At 45.7% G+C, this 20,815-nt stretch overlaps 1 protein-coding gene across 1 annotated transcript in view; it reads right to left on the bottom strand.

Annotated features, from left to right (window-relative positions):
* The window catches only part of CMTR1 (cap methyltransferase 1), a 1,053,443-nt gene that overhangs the window by 288,974 nt on the left and 743,654 nt on the right, over positions 1-20,815 (bottom strand). Inside the window, exon 18 of the mRNA XM_086925906.1 lies at positions 15,708-15,830. Coding sequence (XP_086782032.1) covers positions 15,708-15,830 — 123 coding nt within the window. The remainder of the gene's footprint in view (positions 1-15,707; positions 15,831-20,815) is intronic.

Below are 20,815 nucleotides of genomic sequence, written 5' to 3' on the forward strand. Positions count from 1 at the left end.
TATTCGCTATATCCGGTACAGCAATCTGAATCTACAAATGAACCTAAAAAAAATCAGTTGAGCATTGAATCAAAAAACTGTGATCCTAACACCAGAAAGTCTGGCATCATTAAAAAAATGTTAGACCGAAGGTTACACCAGTAAGGACTCCGCGAAACAAATCACTACGAGAACGAAAAATTGACCTTAACTAAATCAGGAAAGATCAGGGAAAACTAAACCAAAAATAAATGAAAAGCTGTACGTTTACCAAATATGTTCAAAATACCTCAACGTACTTCAATCCACAAGGCGAGAAAGAATTAGCCTGCTGAGCGCCGATGAACATTCAGCCAGACGGGCAACACAGGGAGACTCACAGAAATAACTACAGCAGTCGGCATCCCAATAAGAAGCTGGCAGCTTAAACAGCACCTTTTAAATACAAAATAGCTGACCACATCATCCAGTGAATGTGAGTTTTTCTGAAAAATAAATATGTTTATATATGTACATCTCGAGGTCGATGGAAGAATAAATGGGTATATAAGTGTCTAAATGGATGATTTTTTTTGTAAAATTGATTGTATAACTAAGTGTATTTTAGTGAATACATGGGTTAGTGAGTAATGTTTAAATATGTAAATATCTGTATCAGTCTCTCACTTTGTGTTTACGTGGCTACATCGGTTGGTGTGTAGCTACATGAGTGTCTATATGGGTTATTAGTTGGTTTTTTGAGTATAAGTTCGAGTGTCTGAGTGGCTGTATGGTTCGGTGGGGGATATTACTCAGTGCATAGATGCATGAATGAGTGACATACCGGATTGTGGAGAGAGGAGGACTGCTGAGGGTGCTCTTGCCCGTGACTCCTTAGCGGCGTTTGCTACGGGAGAAAGCTGTGCCTTGCTGTACCTTGCCGCACCCGCTCCGCGGGTGCCGCTGCGACATCGAAGGCCTGTGGAGTGCATACCTGGGGCCCAGCCTGAGGGAAGGGCTGTGTGTGCTGACCAGAACGCCGCCGGGACTCCAACTCCCAGGAGCCCCAGCGGGACACTGCACACCTGGTCCGCGTTCTGGCCTGAGCCCCGCCCCTGATCACCGCAGCATTGCTCATAACGGATTACCATACCCCCGGGGGGGGGGGGGGGGGGGGGGGGGGTTACTACGTGTTAGGGACAATGGACCAGTTTATAACCAGAGCTTGTTCGGTGGTCGAAAAGGAGATAGCCCTTGCAGAACGGAGGCTGTCTCGCGAATCCTGTGGCCAGAAACGCTCCTCACTGGGTCCTCTTGCTTTAGCCCCTTCGCCAAACACTATTGAACCCCCTATCCTGCTTGAGAACGATTCCAATAGTACTCAACAAGCAAGGATTAATGAGCTAAGATCAAGCCTCGATAACCTTTCCAACATGGTGAAGGCTGCAAATGGAGATATTAGTACTATCCCAGTCCCCATTGAGATAAATACACTGCACAGAGTTTCTGTCACTGAGTTACCCCTTATAACCATTCATGAGGAAAATTCTGATACACCTGTTGTTGTCACCCCAATAACTGAGGATAATCCAACTGTACCACTACCCCCAGAGGCTACTAAAAGGAAGCGCGCTATTTCACCACACAGTGATCTTCGCTCGAAAACTCACAAAAGGCAAAAGAAAAATTTGACCAAAGTGGGTAGGCCTAGTAATGGAAGGGGGACTGTACATAGTGGAATAACGGCTCAGTTGGGAGGTAGGCCATTACACAGTGATATTGAAATAGAACCTGAAAATGCGACAAGGCATCCCCATACGTCTTCTATGACCTCGGGCCTGATACCGGAATCTCCTCTCATTGCACAAATAAAGCAGATGGTATCCGCCATCTTGTCCCCAGTGGTTGAAAGACTAGATAAGCTAGTTCTAAGGTTAGATACATTTGAGCAGGTCTCCTTAGATAATTTTTGTGCAATAAAAAAGCTGGTGAAATTACATTCAAAACTTAGAGAGGATGGATCACCAGCAGAACTGGGAACTGGGCTACCTAATAATAAAGACATAATATTATGTTCTAGAAAGGGAGGAATAGAAGATACATCTGATATACCTGCCGCAAAAAGCAGGCCGAATGGACAATCTGAATGCCCCAAAAAAGCCAGGGAGTTGGTCCCCACTGTGAGTACAAGTAGTATACCAAACAGAGAGGTGCATGATAGGCGGGGGGGTGGAAGAGAGCCTGCATTACCAGAGGAATCGTCACTCACTAAAGATAAGTCCAGGAATAACGCACAAACACTTAGCGAACCTGTAAATTCGATACCTGCCCCTATAAACGCTGCTGTAAGAGATAATAAGCCTAAAACAACACCAACCGCGGATCTCCCACCCGGGTGTCAACCATATTTGGTTGTTTTAACCGGGGTCCCGCCACTAAAAGATGATCGTAGCGAATCATATAATGAGCTCAAAAATAAAACCTTATACTGGCTAAGAGAAAACAGACCCCTTCATCCCTCCATTGACTGTCAAGTGATTCATGTCAGGAGGGTGAGCTGGGTGGGAACTAGACCCAAGGATATAAATGGTGATTGCATTTTGGTCAATTTTAAACACCCTTCAGTAGCTGAGTTAGTATATAGACAGGAATCACGGGGGACGGAGTCAGTAATTGGTAACTGAGATCTAAGCTATTTTTATCCAAAGGAAAAAATTACAGGGTACAGAGATCTGCCTTACCAAGTTGTAAGATCTAAGGGGTTCATCTCTTCTTTTCCTACTTTCTTTGATTTCCCGCCACTTGCCCCACAGAGTTCCAACTGGGACTTGAATGTCAATGGCCAATGGTGGGGCTATTGACATGGCGTTCCTCCTTTTTCTTGGGTCAGTATTAGCTTCCCGCCACTTGCCCCACAGAGTTCCAACTGGGACTTGAATGTCAATGGCCAATGGTGGGGCTATTGACATGGCGTTCCTCCTTTTTCTTGGGTCAGTATTAGCTCTTGGTACCAGACCCCTGTATGTCCTGTCCGAGATCAATTGCCTGAGGTTTCTCTTTCCTACCCTTTAATGGATAACAAAAAGATACATAAAGATAACAACATTCAATTTAGCAGCCCTGAACTCACTATAACCACCACCCCCAAAGCTGGAACCTGTATATCCCTGCCCATTAGTAATGTTGAAAAAGAGAATTTACTGATTAGCGAGTTGCCCACTGTTGGATCGGGGAAAGAGCCACCACCACCTGTCTTAAGAGCCTTAAAACTCATCTCATGGAATATTGCAGGGGTGTGTAAGAATTTACAGGACGATGTCTGGTGCAGTTATATGGAGGAGTACAACATCATCCTGTTACAAGAGACTTGGGCTTTAGATACCATCCACAGGTTAGGCTATAAAACCTTCCACTGTGGAGCACTCCCCTCTAAAAGAGGTAGGCCCTCTGGGGGATTAACCATTTGGGTACGTACAACCATGAAAGTAGAGGTATCCCCTCTTGCTCTTCCTTCACAAGATCTTTTAGGCATTAAAATGACATCACAGAGACTGGGGGAGCTCTTTATCATCAACGTGTACAGTAGACCCAAACCCCTAAACCAGGAATCCCAGGCCCTGGAACAACTGGGCCTTTACCTCGAAACATTGGAGACAGATTCTGGGATCCTCATAGGTGGAGATTTCAACTGCCGTTTTGAACCCATCATGGGCCTGGAAAACCTCTTTGAAGACCAGGATGTAGCAAATGATATTCCAGTATTAGATAGTTTCGGTCCAGTGAAGAGCTCAGTGGCAGCTATTCAAATTTTACAGCTTTCCATGACACATGATCTGAGGGCATGTAAAGGCCGCTTTAAGTCAGATCAACCACCGTCTCATACTTTTAATAGGGGTGACTCAAAATCCTTGATAGATTTCATAATGGTTTCTATTAATTTATGGCACTTGATCTTGGATATAGAATGTAGAACCGAGAGCGACCACTATCCATTATGTTTATCGCTAGACCCTGGAAGTTTTTTAGAACCAACTGGATCAACTGATCTAGCAATGGATGAGGGAGAAATTCAAATCTCAAATAATAGGCGGGCAATCAAGTGGCCCTACATTTTGGCTAAAGATAAATTGATGGAAAGCATTTATAATGCTTTTTCCAATACTATTAGTCATTATAGTCACTCCAGCCCAGGGTCCCAGGAAGTTCTTGACATGCACTATCGGCTGGTAAACTCTTTGTCACCCCTCCTGTGTAAGTTCTATAGGAAAGACAAAGTAAACAAAAACAAACACAGCGAGTCAGGGAACCCCTGGTATAACAGTGAATGCCGGCTAGCAAAAACAAATTTAGTCCATGCTGTTAGGTCTAAAGATCCACAAGGTATAAGAAATGCTAGAGAGAAGTACAAAACTCTCATGACCTCGGCCAAACAAGAATGGGATGATTCCATTTGGGAGGATCTTCTCAAAGCATCTAGGGAGAGGGATCATTGTACTTTCTGGAGCTTGTTCTCCAAGCGTAAAAAATCTGAGAAATCTCTAAATGATCACTACCTAGATGAAAACACCTGGTGTGATCATTTTGCAAACCTCTATCTATCTAAAGAAATGACCATACGTAAAGGCCCATGGGAGTTAGATGCAGCATTAGAGCTAGGGACTCTTTGGTTCAGCCAGGAAGAGACATTGGTGGCAATTCAGGCAGTTAAGGCTGGGAAAGCTCCAGGGCCAGATAAAATCCCAGGGGATCTTTTCAAACACGACACGGAGGTATGGTGCCCTTACATACATTTTCTTTGCAACTCCATAGTGGCAGGAACACCAATCCCCGATACCTGGAAGGGGGCTGAAATTGTTACTATTTTTAAAAAGGGGAACCGTTATAATCCCGCCAATTACAGGCCAATCAGTTTAATTGATATTTTACAAAAAAAATTTGCCAGACATTTTAAACCGACGAATAGAATGGATGGAGGAGGGTAAAATTCTGTCCGTGTACCAGGCCGGGTTCAGAATTAAGACAAGTACAGTAGACCAAGTGTTTAGATTCATGTGTATATGTTGGAAATACCTAAATATAAGGAAGGGCACACTGTATGTAGCATTTATGGATCTACGGGCAGCGTTTGATCTGGTCCCTCGTGATTTAATGTGGTACACTTTGGGTGCAATGGGAGTCCCTTCTGAACTCTTAAGAGAACTTATCAGGTTACATGTAGATAATTATGCCAAAGTTCGCTGGGGAAGTAATGGGGAGGTAACAAAGGCCATTCCAGTTTGTAGGGGGGTACAGCAAGGATGCGTGCTGGCCCCCACACTCTTCTCCCTCTATGTAAATGATATCCCCTCATGCCTAACTAACTGTAAACACGATTCCCCTAAACTAGGAAAGGAGGTGGTCACTGCGCTATTGTTCGCTGACGACACGATACTTATCTCTCAAACCCCAAAGGGCTTGCAAAATCTGGTTAACCAATTTAATAAATATTGTAATGAAAAGGGGCTAGAAATAAATTCTTCGAAAACCAAATACATGGCCCTGAACCCACAAAAGTCCTTCAAAAAGAAACTAACACTACATAATGAAAAAATTGGAGTATGTGGATAGTGTCAGTTATCTAGGCATAACGATTGACAGTAAAATGACTTGGAAGGGCCAGTTGGAAAAGAGCAGACTGTCTCTTAAACAAAACTCACTTCCCATCCTGAAAATCCAAGGCGGGAGTCTCTCCAAGGCAATATCACCAGCCTTAGAGGTATTCAAGTCAAAAGCACAATCTGCGGCGCTTTATGGTGCAGAAATCTGGGGACCTTATTCCAGTAAGAATTTTGAGAGAGAAGAAAATAACTTTGTACGTCGCTTACTCAGAATTCCTAACAGATCTCCACTTCTCCCAATATTTTTAGATATTGACCTCAAGCGTACAGATGCACATGCAACTCTAAGACCGCTCATGTACTGGGTCAGATTGTGGACTACGCCCGAGTTGTCCAGTTATAAAAATGGGTTAGTGGAAATTATGAGTATGAATTCCCTTAATGAAATTAAATGGTTAAACCACATTTGTTCTTGGTGCACTAAATTGGGGCTAGCCCACTTCTGGAATAATCCTTCAGCTATGACTCCAAATTGTAAACAGCAGCTTAAAAATGTATACTGGGCTTTTGTGAATAACGAAAGATTGCTTGACCCAAACATCGGTATTCTTACACAAAAATTCATGCTAATTAAGGACACCCCGTGCTTTGAACAATTTATGGATGAAATACAGCCTCCACTGACAAAAACTTTGTTTTTGAAATTTAAATATGGAATATTACAAATTAATTCAATAACTAGCAGATGGAGGAACAAACCGGACTGTAATCTTTGCACTTTGTGTAACCAGGAGGCAATTGAAACTACTAGTCATGTGCTTTTCTTTTGTACTGCATATAAGTCTGCCAGGTCCAATTGGATTAAACCACTATGTAAAAACCTGGGGATAAGACAACTTATTGTAGCGGAACGTATATTCGCCTCAAACACCTCGAGGCTGGTGGTATTTACTTTGAGCAGGTATTTAGTCAACGTTTATCTGATTAGGAAGAAACATGGTCTATGTATATAAACTCTCCAATCCGTTTATTTTACATTGTGATATTTGTGCTGTTTTGGCACTTTTTATTCTGGCTTTTTATCTATTTATACTTGTAGTGGTATTGTAATTGTGTGGAGATGCAATAGGGGCTTCTCTTTTAGCAAATTCCTTCTTTCCAGATGTATTGATCTGCCACTAAAATGTAAAGAAATTATATTGTGATATTGGAAATGTTATTGAAATGTGAGCTTTTATGCACTTTTATGGCTTTTAGCCGAAATAAAGTTTTTTGAATTGAATGAGTGACTCACTGTTTGTATATGTTGAAGACAGCATGTATGCAGGACTGTATAGGTGGATGGTAGTGTGTATGGGTGTGTTAGTCAGTGAATTACTGTCTCAATAGTATCTTTATGAGTAACTACATATGTTTTAAACTAGTATATGTGAGTATTGGTGTATATAAGTAAGTATATGTGTGATTGAGAGATTGGAAGATTTCCTGTAGAAATAAGTAGGTGTTTCTATAAGTGATTGTTTAAGAGAGTAAGTATCTGTAGGTTTCGGTAGAAGTACGTGTGGTAGTGGGTGTATAACTGTATATGCAAGTAAATGGATGTTTTATACTTTGTTTGCATGTGTGAGTATGTGTGTGAGTAACTATAGATGAGTGGTGGTGTGTGGTGGGGATGTATAGGTGTATAAGTACATATGATGTGTGAATACATGTATGAGTGACTGTATAGGACCTGTTGGTGAATCAGTGGATGTGTCTGTATATCTTGGAATTACAGAATAGGTGTGTTGTAACTGGTATTGGTATGTGCATTGTTTTGTAAATGTTAGTTTGTATTTTTGAGTGTGTGTATCAAAGGTTATATTAGGGTGAGAGGAGGTCTCCCACTCTATCACAAGGATGATGTATTCAGTGATGTCACGAGTGATGTTACTGACCATGTCTTGAGTGATGTAATATGTGACGTCATCAGCAGTGCATTGCGGGCGCGCGAGTTATAGTTAGCTGAACTAACTATAACAGGGGAATTTCAATGGTCTTGTACAAGAGAAATGTCCAGCTAACTAGAACGCCCCTGAAACTTTTGTTTTTTTTCAGTGACTTTGAAAGGTTTTTTAAATGCTAATTTCCAACTATAACGTGCCTGAAACCTATGGCTTTTTCAGTGAATTTCAAAGGTTTTTTTAAATGCTAATTTCTAACTATGCCTACAGAGGTAGGACATGTGAACAAAGAAGAAACAACGCACTAAAAGAAACAAAAGAAACGCAGAAAGAAGCAACAGAAGTCCTCAAAGACGAAGAAGGAAGACGTGCAGAAAGAACAAACAGAGGAGCAGAAAGAGGCCTTGTTGCAAAATCATCCTATACCCTCAACTTTTTCTGATGGGTACCTGTGGTAACTGACTGACTAACCAGTCCTCGAGCCAGTGCTATGCTAAAAAACACTTATAATAATCCACATTTGTAAAGCGCACAATCACCCCTAAGGGTCTCTAGGCGCTGGGGGCCGTCGGGAAAATTAAGCAAGCTATTGCCTAGAGTCACATGGTGCTGGGCTAATCTGCCGCTGGGGATCGAACCGTGATCCCCAGATTCCGGAGTCAGTCGCCCTAGCCGCGGCACCACACACTTAGAATACAGTGAAAACACCTACATACACTAGGGAACACTATTTGGGTACCCCTGTGATTACCATGGCCTCCTCTGTAAGCCCCTAGTACATAATAGGGCAGGGGGATTAAAACTACCTTTTAAAACGCGACACAGCGCTGTTTTGCACACTTTTGAAGGGAGGGGAGGGGCGGGGGGCCTGAGGTGATGTGTGCAAACACGCCCAGTGGCCGTTTTAAGTTAGGGGATAAAGTCCTCTTCAAACCAACTAGCTCACCACGTATCTCCAGTTACGCCACAGAGCTGCGTGGGAGAGAGGTGTAAAAAGAGGCACGGCCTGGACCACCTCTCTGCAACGCAGCTCAGTGGTGCTTACTGGAAGCACCTGGTGGGCTAGTTGGCCCCCAGGGGCCCTCAGGATTGAAGGGGAATTATTTCCCCAACTTAAAACACGCCTCAGGGCATGTTTGTACACGTCACCTCAGGACCCATCCCCTCCCTTCACCACTGTGTAAACACGCCCTATGGCCGTTTTAAGTTGGGAGATTAAGTCACCTTGAATGCTGAGGGTTTTTAGGGTCCAACTAGCCCACTAGGTACCTCAGTAAGCGCCACAGAGCTGCGTTGCAGAGAGGTGTAAAAAAAAGGGGCACGACTTGGACCACCTCTCTGCAACGCAGCACCGTGGCTCTTACTGGAAGCACCTGGTGGGCTAGTTAGCCCCCAGGGGCCCTCAGGATTGAAGGAGAATTATTTCCCCAACTCAAAACGCGCCACAGGACGGGTTTGCACACTTCACCTCAGGTCCCGTTCCCTCCTTTCCCCACTGTGTAAACACGCCCTGTGTCCGTTTTAAGTTGATAGATTAAGTCCCCTTGAATCCTGAAGGTCCCTAGGGTCAAACTAGCCCACTAGGTACCTCCAATAAGCGCCACAGAGCTGCGTTGCAGAGAGTTGTAAAAAGGGGCGTGGCCTCTGAACACCTCTCTGCAATGCAGCTCCCTGGTGAATACTGGAGGTACCTGGTGGGCTAGTTGGCCCTCAGGGACCCTCAGTATTGAAGAGGAATTAATTCCCCAACTTACAGCTCGCCAGGGGGTGCGTTTGCACAATGGAGAAGGAAAGGGGCGGGGCCTGAGGAGACATGTCTGCAAACACGCCCTGCAGCGCGTTTTAAGTTGGGGAATGAATTCCTTATCAATCCTGAGGGTCCCTGGGGGCCAACTAGCCCACCAGGTACCTCCAGCATGCACCAGAGAGCTGTGTTGCAGAGAGTTGTTCAGAGGCCATGCCCCTTTTTACAACACTCTGCAACGCAGCTCTGTGGCGCTTACTGGAGGTAAGACCATGCTATTACAGTATTTTATATTACTGTTAACACTGTATGCATTATACTTCGCATTCTGTCTTACGATTGTAGCAGTTCATATCTCTTGCATGACAAAGAAGACTGTTCAATAAACCCCTTTTATTGAAATGCCTGTCTCCCTATTTCTGTGCAACAACTCTGTAGAAACGAAGCATGCACGATTGACTCAGTGAAACGGTTATCTATTGCTTCCACGACTCTGAAGATATTGTTCCGACTCTAAGGGAAACAAAGTTGTCATGTTTATGCGGTTGTCAGAAACTAATCCCTTCTTGTTCATTTGAGAAAGTTTCTAGTGACCTCTGAGTTAGCTCGCACACACAAGTAATTAAGTTTAATGTCTTTTGAAAACTATCAATATTTCCATCTCGAAACTTACCTACCTGATCGTAATAATTTTGGTGCCAAATATTATATAAAGATATATGTTGTTTTTATAAATAGTAGTGGATCTCCTTACTGAGTTGTGTGCATCATTTATTGACTGTGTGTGTGCTGCAGATGTCTAGCACGCCTCTCAGATAAGCCAAAGGCTGCTCAACCTTACAACCCCCTAAAAGAGAACCTTGGGAATGCTAGAGCAAGCCCCTGTCCTCTTCTAAGGGATACCTGGACTCTTTGCACAGTATACCTCATTTGGGCATACTACATAAATACCCAGCTTCCTACATTTCCTCATTAAGAAACTTCACTCTGCCCACACCCCGCTAACAGAGTTTGGCAAACCTCTAAAGTGGGTAGGGGAAAGTTATGAGAGTCAAAAACTTTACTCAGCTAAGTTAAGAGACCAGGCGGATAAATTCCTAGAAAAGATCTCAAAACACAGATTCTGGAATAGAGAGGGACGTCTGAACCCACCCTTCACAATGGCCAAACTACTTGGCAGCCACAACCTCCAAGAGAGAAGTCCCTGGGCAGTGATGGTCGCTCGGTAGAACTATATGTCGAATTGTGGGACCTGATCCGCCTGGACTTGAGCAAGCTTTACGCGTATATGCAGGAAAAGGGCCGTATGTTGCAATCCCTGCGAGAAGGCATGATAACACTTTCGTACAAACAAAAGGGATGTGAAGACCCCAAGAAGTAGAAGTCAATCTCGCTCTTTAAATCTTAGTCACGATAATGGTCAACCATCTATACAGGGTATTCACAAAGAAAGTCCACCCTGACAAATGCTCTGAGACTCTGAGTCGGCAAATCGCAAACAGCCTGGCCCTGGTCTGAGACACAATTGAGTAGGTCAGAGGCCGAAATGTTCAGACAACCGTGGTCAGGAAAAGGTGCTTGACTACACCTCCGATGAGTTTACTGACTGGACACTTAAGTCACTTGGAAACTTTGTTTGTCACATAGTGGACACAATGTATTGAGATATCTCTAGCATGGCTATGATCAGCAAAAACCCTCCCCAGCACAAACCCCTCCCCAGTCCGGGGTTAGACAAGGCTGCTCACTTTCATCTCTTCTGTTTATTTGTGTCACAGAGCTCCTTGCCGAATGAGTCAAGCAGAACAAGATCATCAATGGAGGGACAGTACCAAGCAGCAAGAAGAGGAAAAAGCAAAAATAAGTGCTCTCTCCACATGCATGACATCTCAGTGGTCTGTACAGACAGGCACTCCCTGAAGACACTGGAGAGCATGTGCATCAAGTTTGTGAAAGCATCTGGAGTAAAGATCAACAGTAACGAGTTAGAAGCCCTGCTCTTCAGCCAGTGACCGACACAGCGACACACTACTATTCTTACACACACCAAAGGGAATAGGAAGACATAAAGATATCTAGATGGAGTGTCACAGAGGCAAAACACAAAGATTGGTAAAACTGCCCTTACCCATTAATAGTGGCATGCTTCACCATAGGGCTTGCTAACAACATCCCTCTGCAGACCATCGCCTGGGATGGAGCAAAGTAACAGGGAACACAAATCATACAGATTTGGTCCGGGATCTTTTTGTGCAGAACTATAACTGAACTGTGATTAAAACTAGGTCAGTTAAGTCCTTCAGTATTTTTTTTATTGGAATTCCTGGGTAAGGTAAAAAAATTAAGGACAGCGATGATAACGGGGAGACTATTACCCTTTATCCCTCGTGTCCGCAGATTGTCGTCCTGTTTGGGCCACCCCAAATTGCCCACTGTGCCAATCTGCTTTTCTCAGGACCACAGATCCCACAATGATACCATCACCCTACCTGGAACTTCCAGTCTGGTTTAATGCTGCTCAAAGGAGTTCTCCCTAGTTAAGTTCCAGGGGATGACATGGACTAGTGGCTGGCCTCATATGAGAGAGCTCGCAAGATGAGGAAGGTGGGGACACAAGACCGGGGCAAACTTCTGTGAGCATTAGTCCCAGGGGTTGGTAGAGATAGACTATTCACACTAGGAGTTAGCTGAATCCTACACCCACACGAAGGCAGCCCTTGTTGAGCTTTTTGGGCTAACTCCTGAAAAGTATAGGAAGAAGCTTAGATGCCTTCAGAACACACACACATGGATAGACTTTGTTGATACCTCCGTTAATGCACTCGATGGGTGGATTAAAGGCAACAAAGTGGGAACATTTGAAGGGCTCTAAAATCTGTTGGTTAATGAGCACATTTTTTAAATAAAAGATCTCAAAACACAGATTCTGGAATAGAGAGGGACGTCTGAACCCACCCTTCACAATGGCCAAACTACTTGGCAGCCACAACCTCCAAGAGAGAAGTCCCTGGGCAGTGATGGTCGCTCGGTAGAACTATATGTCGAATTGTGGGACCTGATCCGCCTGGACTTGAGCAAGCTTTACGCGTATATGCAGGAAAAGGGCCGTATGTTGCAATCCCTGCGAGAAGGCATGATAACACTTTCGTACAAACAAAAGGGATGTGAAGACCCCAAGAAGTAGAAGTCAATCTCGCTCTTTAAATCTTAGTCACGATAATGGTCAACCATCTATACAGGGTATTCACAAAGAAAGTCCACCCTGACAAATGCTCTGAGACTCTGAGTCGGCAAATCGCAAACAGCCTGGCCCTGGTCTGAGACACAATTGAGTAGGTCAGAGGCCGAAATGTTCAGACAACCGTGGTCAGGAAAAGGTGCTTGACTACACCTCCGATGAGTTTACTGACTGGACACTTAAGTCACTTGGAAACTTTGTTTGTCACATAGTGGACACAATGTATTGAGATATCTCTAGCATGGCTATGATCAGCAAAAACCCTCCCCAGCACAAACCCCTCCCCAGTCCGGGGTTAGACAAGGCTGCTCACTTTCATCTCTTCTGTTTATTTGTGTCACAGAGCTCCTTGCCGAATGAGTCAAGCAGAACAAGATCATCAATGGAGGGACAGTACCAAGCAGCAAGAAGAGGAAAAAGCAAAAATAAGTGCTCTCTCCACATGCATGACATCTCAGTGGTCTGTACAGACAGGCACTCCCTGAAGACACTGGAGAGCATGTGCATCAAGTTTGTGAAAGCATCTGGAGTAAAGATCAACAGTAACGAGTTAGAAGCCCTGCTCTTCAGCCAGTGACCGACACAGCGACACACTACTATTCTTACACACACCAAAGGGAATAGGAAGACATAAAGATATCTAGATGGAGTGTCACAGAGGCAAAACACAAAGATTGGTAAAACTGCCCTTACCCATTAATAGTGGCATGCTTCACCATAGGGCTTGCTAACAACATCCCTCTGCAGACCATCGCCTGGGATGGAGCAAAGTAACAGGGAACACAAATCATACAGATTTGGTCCGGGATCTTTTTGTGCAGAACTATAACTGAACTGTGATTAAAACTAGGTCAGTTAAGTCCTTCAGTATTTTTTTTATTGGAATTCCTGGGTAAGGTAAAAAAATTAAGGACAGCGATGATAACGGGGAGACTATTACCCTTTATCCCTCGTGTCCGCAGATTGTCGTCCTGTTTGGGCCACCCCAAATTGCCCACTGTGCCAATCTGCTTTTCTCAGGACCACAGATCCCACAATGATACCATCACCCTACCTGGAACTTCCAGTCTGGTTTAATGCTGCTCAAAGGAGTTCTCCCTAGTTAAGTTCCAGGGGATGACATGGACTAGTGGCTGGCCTCATATGAGAGAGCTCGCAAGATGAGGAAGGTGGGGACACAAGACCGGGGCAAACTTCTGTGAGCATTAGTCCCAGGGGTTGGTAGAGATAGACTATTCACACTAGGAGTTAGCTGAATCCTACACCCACACGAAGGCAGCCCTTGTTGAGCTTTTTGGGCTAACTCCTGAAAAGTATAGGAAGAAGCTTAGATGCCTTCAGAACACACACACATGGATAGACTTTGTTGATACCTCCGTTAATGCACTCGATGGGTGGATTAAAGGCAACAAAGTGGGAACATTTGAAGGGCTCTAAAATCTGTTGGTTAATGAGCACATTTTTTAAATAAATTGGCATTCAGAGAAGTTACACGAGCATCTGGTGCACTTTAAGCTGTCTAGGGAACTGGGAGAGATAGCTGACGAATGGGTAAGAACTATTGTCCCTGAATTCACACTGGGTGGTGACCAGAAGAAAGGTAGTCCGTTCCCCTTTCAGGGGAAAGATGGAAGGAAAAGGATAACACGAAAGATGGCCCCAAAGAGTCCCCAAAAGTTCCTGTGTGGGAATGTCACGAGCCACCTCCCAGTGAAAGGGGAAGGGGTATTCGGGAAAAAAGTTTCAACCCCTTGAAGGCGGGGGTGTTTGTAACCAGCCAGGGTTCAAAAGAGGGGATGCAAAATGCACTGAAAAGACACCCGCTGGCGAACAATCCAAAGGATTGGTGAGTGTGGAGATTGGATGTGAAGTTTCTCCTGTGGATCTCAAAGGGTACATAGAGTGTCCTTGAGTGGGGAGAACATTGAGCCTTTGGCCCACTGGCCTCCTACAATGGAGAAGCATATTTAGTGGCCAAAACAACCAATGGAGTGGAGGTGAAGGCTCCGGGAGACACAGGTGCCAGTATAGCCGGTGTCATGGCTAAACTAGATTCCCCAGACCAGATCTTACCTGAGGAGGTTTACAAGACTGTCAACGCTGACAGTGTTACAAAGTAACACCCTATGGCTGTGGCTGACTGAGTGGGGAGGAATTACTGGAGCATAGAAGGAAAATGTGTCCCCTGCTACACCAGGGGATTGTTTGCTGAGCAATGACTTAGAAACGTCTCCTTGGGCACAGCGGAAAGGAAGATACATACAGCCATGTTGGATCAACCGGAAATGGGTGTGTGTCACAACCAGAGCCCAGAAGGCCCCGAGAGAGAGTCACGGGATCCTGGGGCCTGAAGCTATGGATCAGGTCCCTAAAGCAAAAAAGGAGTGGGAGGAAGGCTGCAACCCAGCCCCCAAAGGTCCACAGGTCCAGAGGGAGCCCATCCCTCAGGGGAAGGCCTGGTGCCTGAAAGAGAGTAGACCCCTGGATCTGGCAGAACTCCAAGAGGCAGGGAGGACCTGAGCAATGGACAAAGGACCTATCCCACTCTAGGAGACCTGCGACAGTTAGCTGTTCAACAGGCAAAAGGGGATGCCAGTGGTAACCATAAAGTATACTGGTAGGAGGGCTCCGGTACAGCAAGCGAAGGGACCCCAAACCAGGGGCATCCAGGAGCCTGGTGGACCCTCAACCACACAGGGAGTTTCTCCTTAACCTAGCCCCTGCTATCTCCTCTGCTGGTCACCTAGGGCAGCCCAAGACATGGGAAAAGCTTGTCAATCAATTCTACTGGCTCCAGATGTCTGAGAAGGTCAAAGAGTTTTGTCGCTCCTGTGTGAACTGCCAAGCTAGAGGCAAGGCAAGAGGCAAGCCAAAGGCTCCCCATATACCACTACCAGTGGTGGGGACACATTTTGAGAGGTTAAGGGATAAATATTTTTGGTTCCCCCCCCTTTCAAAACACTATCATGTAGACTCATGAAACAAATTATTTAATTCACTGGCCTATTATCATATCCCATTGTATCATAGTACTGATTCTTTAGATCAAAATCTGCTGTTCACAAAGAAAAAAAGTAAAATATACACACTATACAAATGTTACTTGGCAATTTGTGACATTAATTTTCTTAATGACTGTAATTTTACTTAGTGTTTATCTCCAAATGTAAAAAAAAAAAACTTTTTCAAAATTGCACATTTCTAGCTTTGAGAAGGGTACATCTTACCTCTCCTTTAAGCTCATTAACTATTTCCACAGAGAGGAGAGTTTCCCTTGGCAACTCAGTCTTCAGGTCCACTTTTGTCCAACGGTCAGTCGGTCGTCCGTCCCAAGTGTATATCTGTGATTTCTGCCAGGATAGAAAAGAAACTATGATGGTCTGAAAACTAAAGATTGCTACGTTAGTTAGGATATATATTAAAGTGTTCACTACAGCTAGGATTTTCCCATTAATCCAAGGGTGTGAAACAAAAACTTTAGGCAAAAAAGGTCCAAACTGTAAGCATACACTCTGATTCTGCAAGCACCCCACACATTTTTGACTCAACATCAGGTGGATACTCACTTATATGGCTGCAAAAAGCTGGAATCAACTCCCTCTGTCCTTACGATTTGTGAGTACGTTCTTAGAAATCAAAAAGAAACTCAAACCCCGTTTTTTTAATGGTCTAACTTGACCGCGCAGCAGACGCCAGAAAATTATGTGAGCGCCACTGTGAGAAAATGCCCCATTTTGTATTGTCACCCCCAAGGTTTGGGAGTGATGCTGCTGGTTTTTCGACTCAAAGTGCACTGAGGCTTCCTTACTGGACCTCAGTGACAGAAAACTGACCCCAGAACATGCACATTACATGGCCTATACCCTAAAGGCATAGCCTGTAGCAGCAATGGTTGTGTCACCCTGGGTGTGTCATAGGTAAACTGAGTCTCCCAGTCTGCCTTTGCAGACTGAAAGAGCAGAATTAAACTGGTAGCCTGGCTTTGCCATTTAAACCAATGGAAAAGTCAAACCTCCCTCTATAATATGGTAAATCATCCCACAGCAGGGTGCAGCATATATTACGGGTAAAACAAGTATTTTATTTCTGGTAGCAAAATCGAGAAACTGATGATTTTACTGAGTAGCGACTTGGTCACCCCATTGGCGTATACAGGCTTACACACTGACCCCTTAGCTGTGCTAACTCTTGAACGGTGCAACCAAAGTTGATACTCCATGGTACCAAACAGTTCACTACATTAAGGTTGACTCAAATAAAAATGAATTTAACAAGTAACAGTCTGCTAGAGGGGCATGGCCAAGGCACCAAACATGGCGGACGTGTGAGCGCAGAGCTCTGTCCCGGCCCACAAAATATCCTGTTCCAGCGACGACATATGGTGGCCCTGAGCAACCAAGTTCACCACCCCACGGTGCCTGGGAGTGGGGGGAACACAGACGAGTGCTAAATGCTGCAGAGGCTGCAGGTACTCAGAAGGCGAGCGAGGCGTGACCCAAACACGCATGAATGAGTGAAACGAGCAGGCTTCTCGACGATACCTGCGGCCTGCCCTGTCGCTCCACATGGCAGAGGTGGCTGCGGTCTCGCAGCGGTGGACCCTCCTGACAGTATATGAGTGCGACTGCTGATCTTGAGACAGGGGATATGGCGGAGGCCTGTGGAGTGCCGGAGTTGCGGACAGAGAGGCCTGATAAGGCCTCGGAAGGTGGCGCAGCAGTCCCAGACCAAAGCCACAGAGAAGCAGGACCACGGGGAAGCCCCGAAATGAGCAGCAGCGGTGGTCTCCCCCAAAAAGACACTCTCATAACGACACCATAGACCACACTGGTGCGAGCGCTGCATTGGGAGTGGAGGGGAGTGCAGCTGCAGCAGCCCAGCCACGGTGCCGGAAATCCGGCCTAGGACACACCGGCACTTCGCCCCGGCCTGAGGGGAGACCCGATTGCAAAGAAGAGGCTGAGGGGAATTGTGGAGACCCTAAAATTGCAGAAAATTTGGTTCCAGCTGTGACCACACTCTCAAACCGGCTTGCTGCCAAACAAAACGGAAAGAACAACACCCAGCGGTGCCAAACAGACAGGAGACAAAAAAAGAAGGTACCTGAGAGCGCAAGAGCCGAGGCAGCTGTGCTGGTTGGGTTCCCCACGCACACTAAAACCAGTGGGAGATCACAGATGCAATAAGGGACTGAGTACTTGTGTCCATGCGGAGGAAAGAGATGCCAAGTGGCCCTGCCCTAGCTACCAGCAACCCCGCTGACCCCGAAAACCAGAGCTAGAACAGCCCTGCCAAGAGCAAAAGCACAAGCGGACATCGAGACCCAGAGGCTTGACGCCCCAAGAGGACAGTCAGTACAGTGCTGCATACATAGCTCATAGGCGCTTGGAGGTCAACTTCTAGATCTCGAGCCCTAATCCTCGTAAAGTTGCCCAGGTCGCAATATCTGGCACAAGGGGCTTATCTGAGAACAGGATGCCGAAGCAGAAACCGGGGGTCACCCAGCTTGCTACTAGGGAACCTTCGCCCGCAGGACAGGAAAGAGGGGGGCGGTAAGACCACCGGCGAGAATGACTCCCTACACTTGACGGCGCCTCACACTTTTGTAATACCCTGGAGGATGTTTGGACCTGGATGGAAGCATACAAGGAGGGTGCTGTGATCAGACAGGGCTACAGCAACGCAGATAAAGACTGAAGCATAGACAGAAGACAGATCCAACACTAAAGCCCACAGCATCGCAAACTTACCAGGATAGACAATCTGCGCTGCAAGCAGTAGCGCAAATCATCTCGCCCCTGCACCAGGGTAAAACCTCAGAGGCATCGGCTGGATCTGTCGATACATGGGTTGAATATGGGAATGCCCTCAAAACAGATCCTCTACAGCCGATGCTCGCTCCACGATCTGCGGATGGCACTGCCTAGCCAAGGCAGACCTCCAGGGCACCCCCTGAACTGGCGTATATTTCACACCACCCAAGAATCCACTCCGCAACAGATGAAAGACCATGGTCGGACCCAGTTGTGGGGGCGCCACAGACTATGGACATGATCTCAGGACTGAGAATCACCATTTGGGAGTAAAACTACATGGTGGAGCCGGGACGAGGCGCTCCTGGCCTACCTAAACTCTGCATCTACCCCCCGCCAGAATGCCTCGCCTATTGGTCCGGAGCCAGCAGTCTGACTCTCTGTATTGTTTGGTTCACAGGTTTGGGCGGCTAGTGGTTGCGCTATTGCCCTCTGATTGGGGTGTTGGGTTTTCTAAAGTGTGCACGAGCGTTCATGTGGCAAGGCATGGGTAAAGCCGGGCATGGCAGGCAGCCCACTAGACCAGGAACACATGGCAGGTGCAAATGTAGGCCCTAGAGGATAAAGTTCCTTACTTAGAACGTTAGAGGCATGGGCTCACCAGCGAAACTCCATAACATACTCAGCTACATTAGGCACAGGGGAGCACAGATAGCCATGCTCCAAGAAAATCCACTTGACCCTAGAAGAGGGACAACGTCTCGGGCGACGATGGAGTGGCCACCTGTATGCCACGTCGTACTCCGCTTTCTCTCGTGGTACAATCAGCCACCTGAAACATCACCTTCATAGCTAGTCATTATCCTATGTATGCAGAAGACATTGCAAGGAATTCTGGAGACTCTTGTGGTTGTCAGCTGTAATCCAGTTTCTCAGTCTAAACATCTGAAGGAGATTCATACTGAATTATGTAAAATTAATGCCTGCATTCCAGCAGTAACGGGTCCAGTGTTCCATGAGCATGAGTGAATTATGCAGTTTCAATAAATGATAGGAGTGTTCAGCAGGGCCCTGATAGATCCCAGAGTTCGATTTAGATCTCTATGAGAATGAGTCTGAGGGATGATTGCCTGAATTTTCGAACTACCAGCGGAATGAGTTGGAGAGGGGTAAAAATGTAGGCAAATATCCCTTGCCAGTTCATCCATAGGGCATTGCCTGTGGAGAGCGGGTGTGGAAACCTGGAGGCAAAGCTTGGGAATTTTGCAATTTGATCTTTGGCAAACAGGTCTATCTGAGGAAAGCCCCATTCCTGAAAGTAGGGAAGGAGGATTAGGGGATGAAGTTTCCACTCGTGGATTTGTTGTCTCGGTCTGCTGAGAAGGTCTGCAATTTGATTGTTTACTCCGGGAAGGTGTTCTGCCAGGTGATACACTTTGTGATGTATGGCCCATTTTCAAATGGCTTGTGCTAGGCATGATAGTTGGAGAGAATGTTTCCCCTCTGTTTTTGTATGTAATACACAGCTGTCATGTTGTCTGTGCGGACTAGGACTGTTTTGCCTACTGAGTGAGTTTGAAAGTCGCTGAGCGCTAAAAACACTGATATTAGCGTTAGGTGATTGTTATGAAAGCTCCTGTACTTTAGTGTCCATAATCCTTGGATTGTGTGACTTTGTAGGTGAGCGCCCCAACCAGTGGGCTATACGTCTGCTGTTAGCACTATCTGTGGAGCAGGGTCGAGAAAGGGCTGCCCTTTGGATACATTGTGTAGGTTCCACCACTACAGAGAGCAATGGGTGCGGCCATCTACCAACACTAGATCAGTTCCTTGACACTGGAACTGTTTCCACTGACTTGCTAAGCATTCTTGAAGGGGACGCATGTGAAGTCTTGTGTGGGGACCAATTGTAATGCAAGACGCCATCATGCCTAGCAGTTGCATGAAGACTCTTGCTGGCAATGATTGGTTGGGCTGAAATTGAGTTAGAAGGGACTGAATACTGTGAATCCTGGCTGAATTGGGAGAGGCTAAAGCTTTGTGAGTGTCTACTTTGGCTCCCAGATAAGTGTGTGTGTTGGAAGGCTGTAGATGAGACTTCAACGCATACACTGTAAAACCTAGTTGGTGAAGTAGGTAAATAGTGGTTCGAGTGTGTTGAAGATACATTTGCTAAGTACTGGCTTTGATGAGAGAGTTGTCCAGGTATGGGAAGACATGGATGTGTTGCCTTCTCAGATGTGCTACAACTACTGCCAGCCAGACATTTGGTAAATACCCTGGGAGCAGTGGTGACTCCAAACGGTAGCACTTTGAATTGGTAATGATGACCCACTACCATGAATCGGAGGTATTTGCAATGAGCTGGATGAATTGGAACGTGGAAATATGTGTCTTTTAAGTCTAGAGTAGACATAAAATCGCCCTGCTGTAGAAGCGGGAGCATTTGATGAAGTTTTATCAAGTGAAAATGGCCCGGCAGTATGTAGAGGTTTAATTTTCTGAGATCCAGAATAGGTCTCAAGGAGCCGTCTTTTTGGGGAATGAGGAAGTACAGGGGGTACACACCTGTCCCTTGATGT

This window comes from Lissotriton vulgaris, chromosome 6 (genome assembly GCF_964263255.1).
Source record: "Lissotriton vulgaris chromosome 6, aLisVul1.2, whole genome shotgun sequence".
Lineage (NCBI taxonomy): Eukaryota > Metazoa > Chordata > Amphibia > Caudata > Salamandridae > Lissotriton > Lissotriton vulgaris.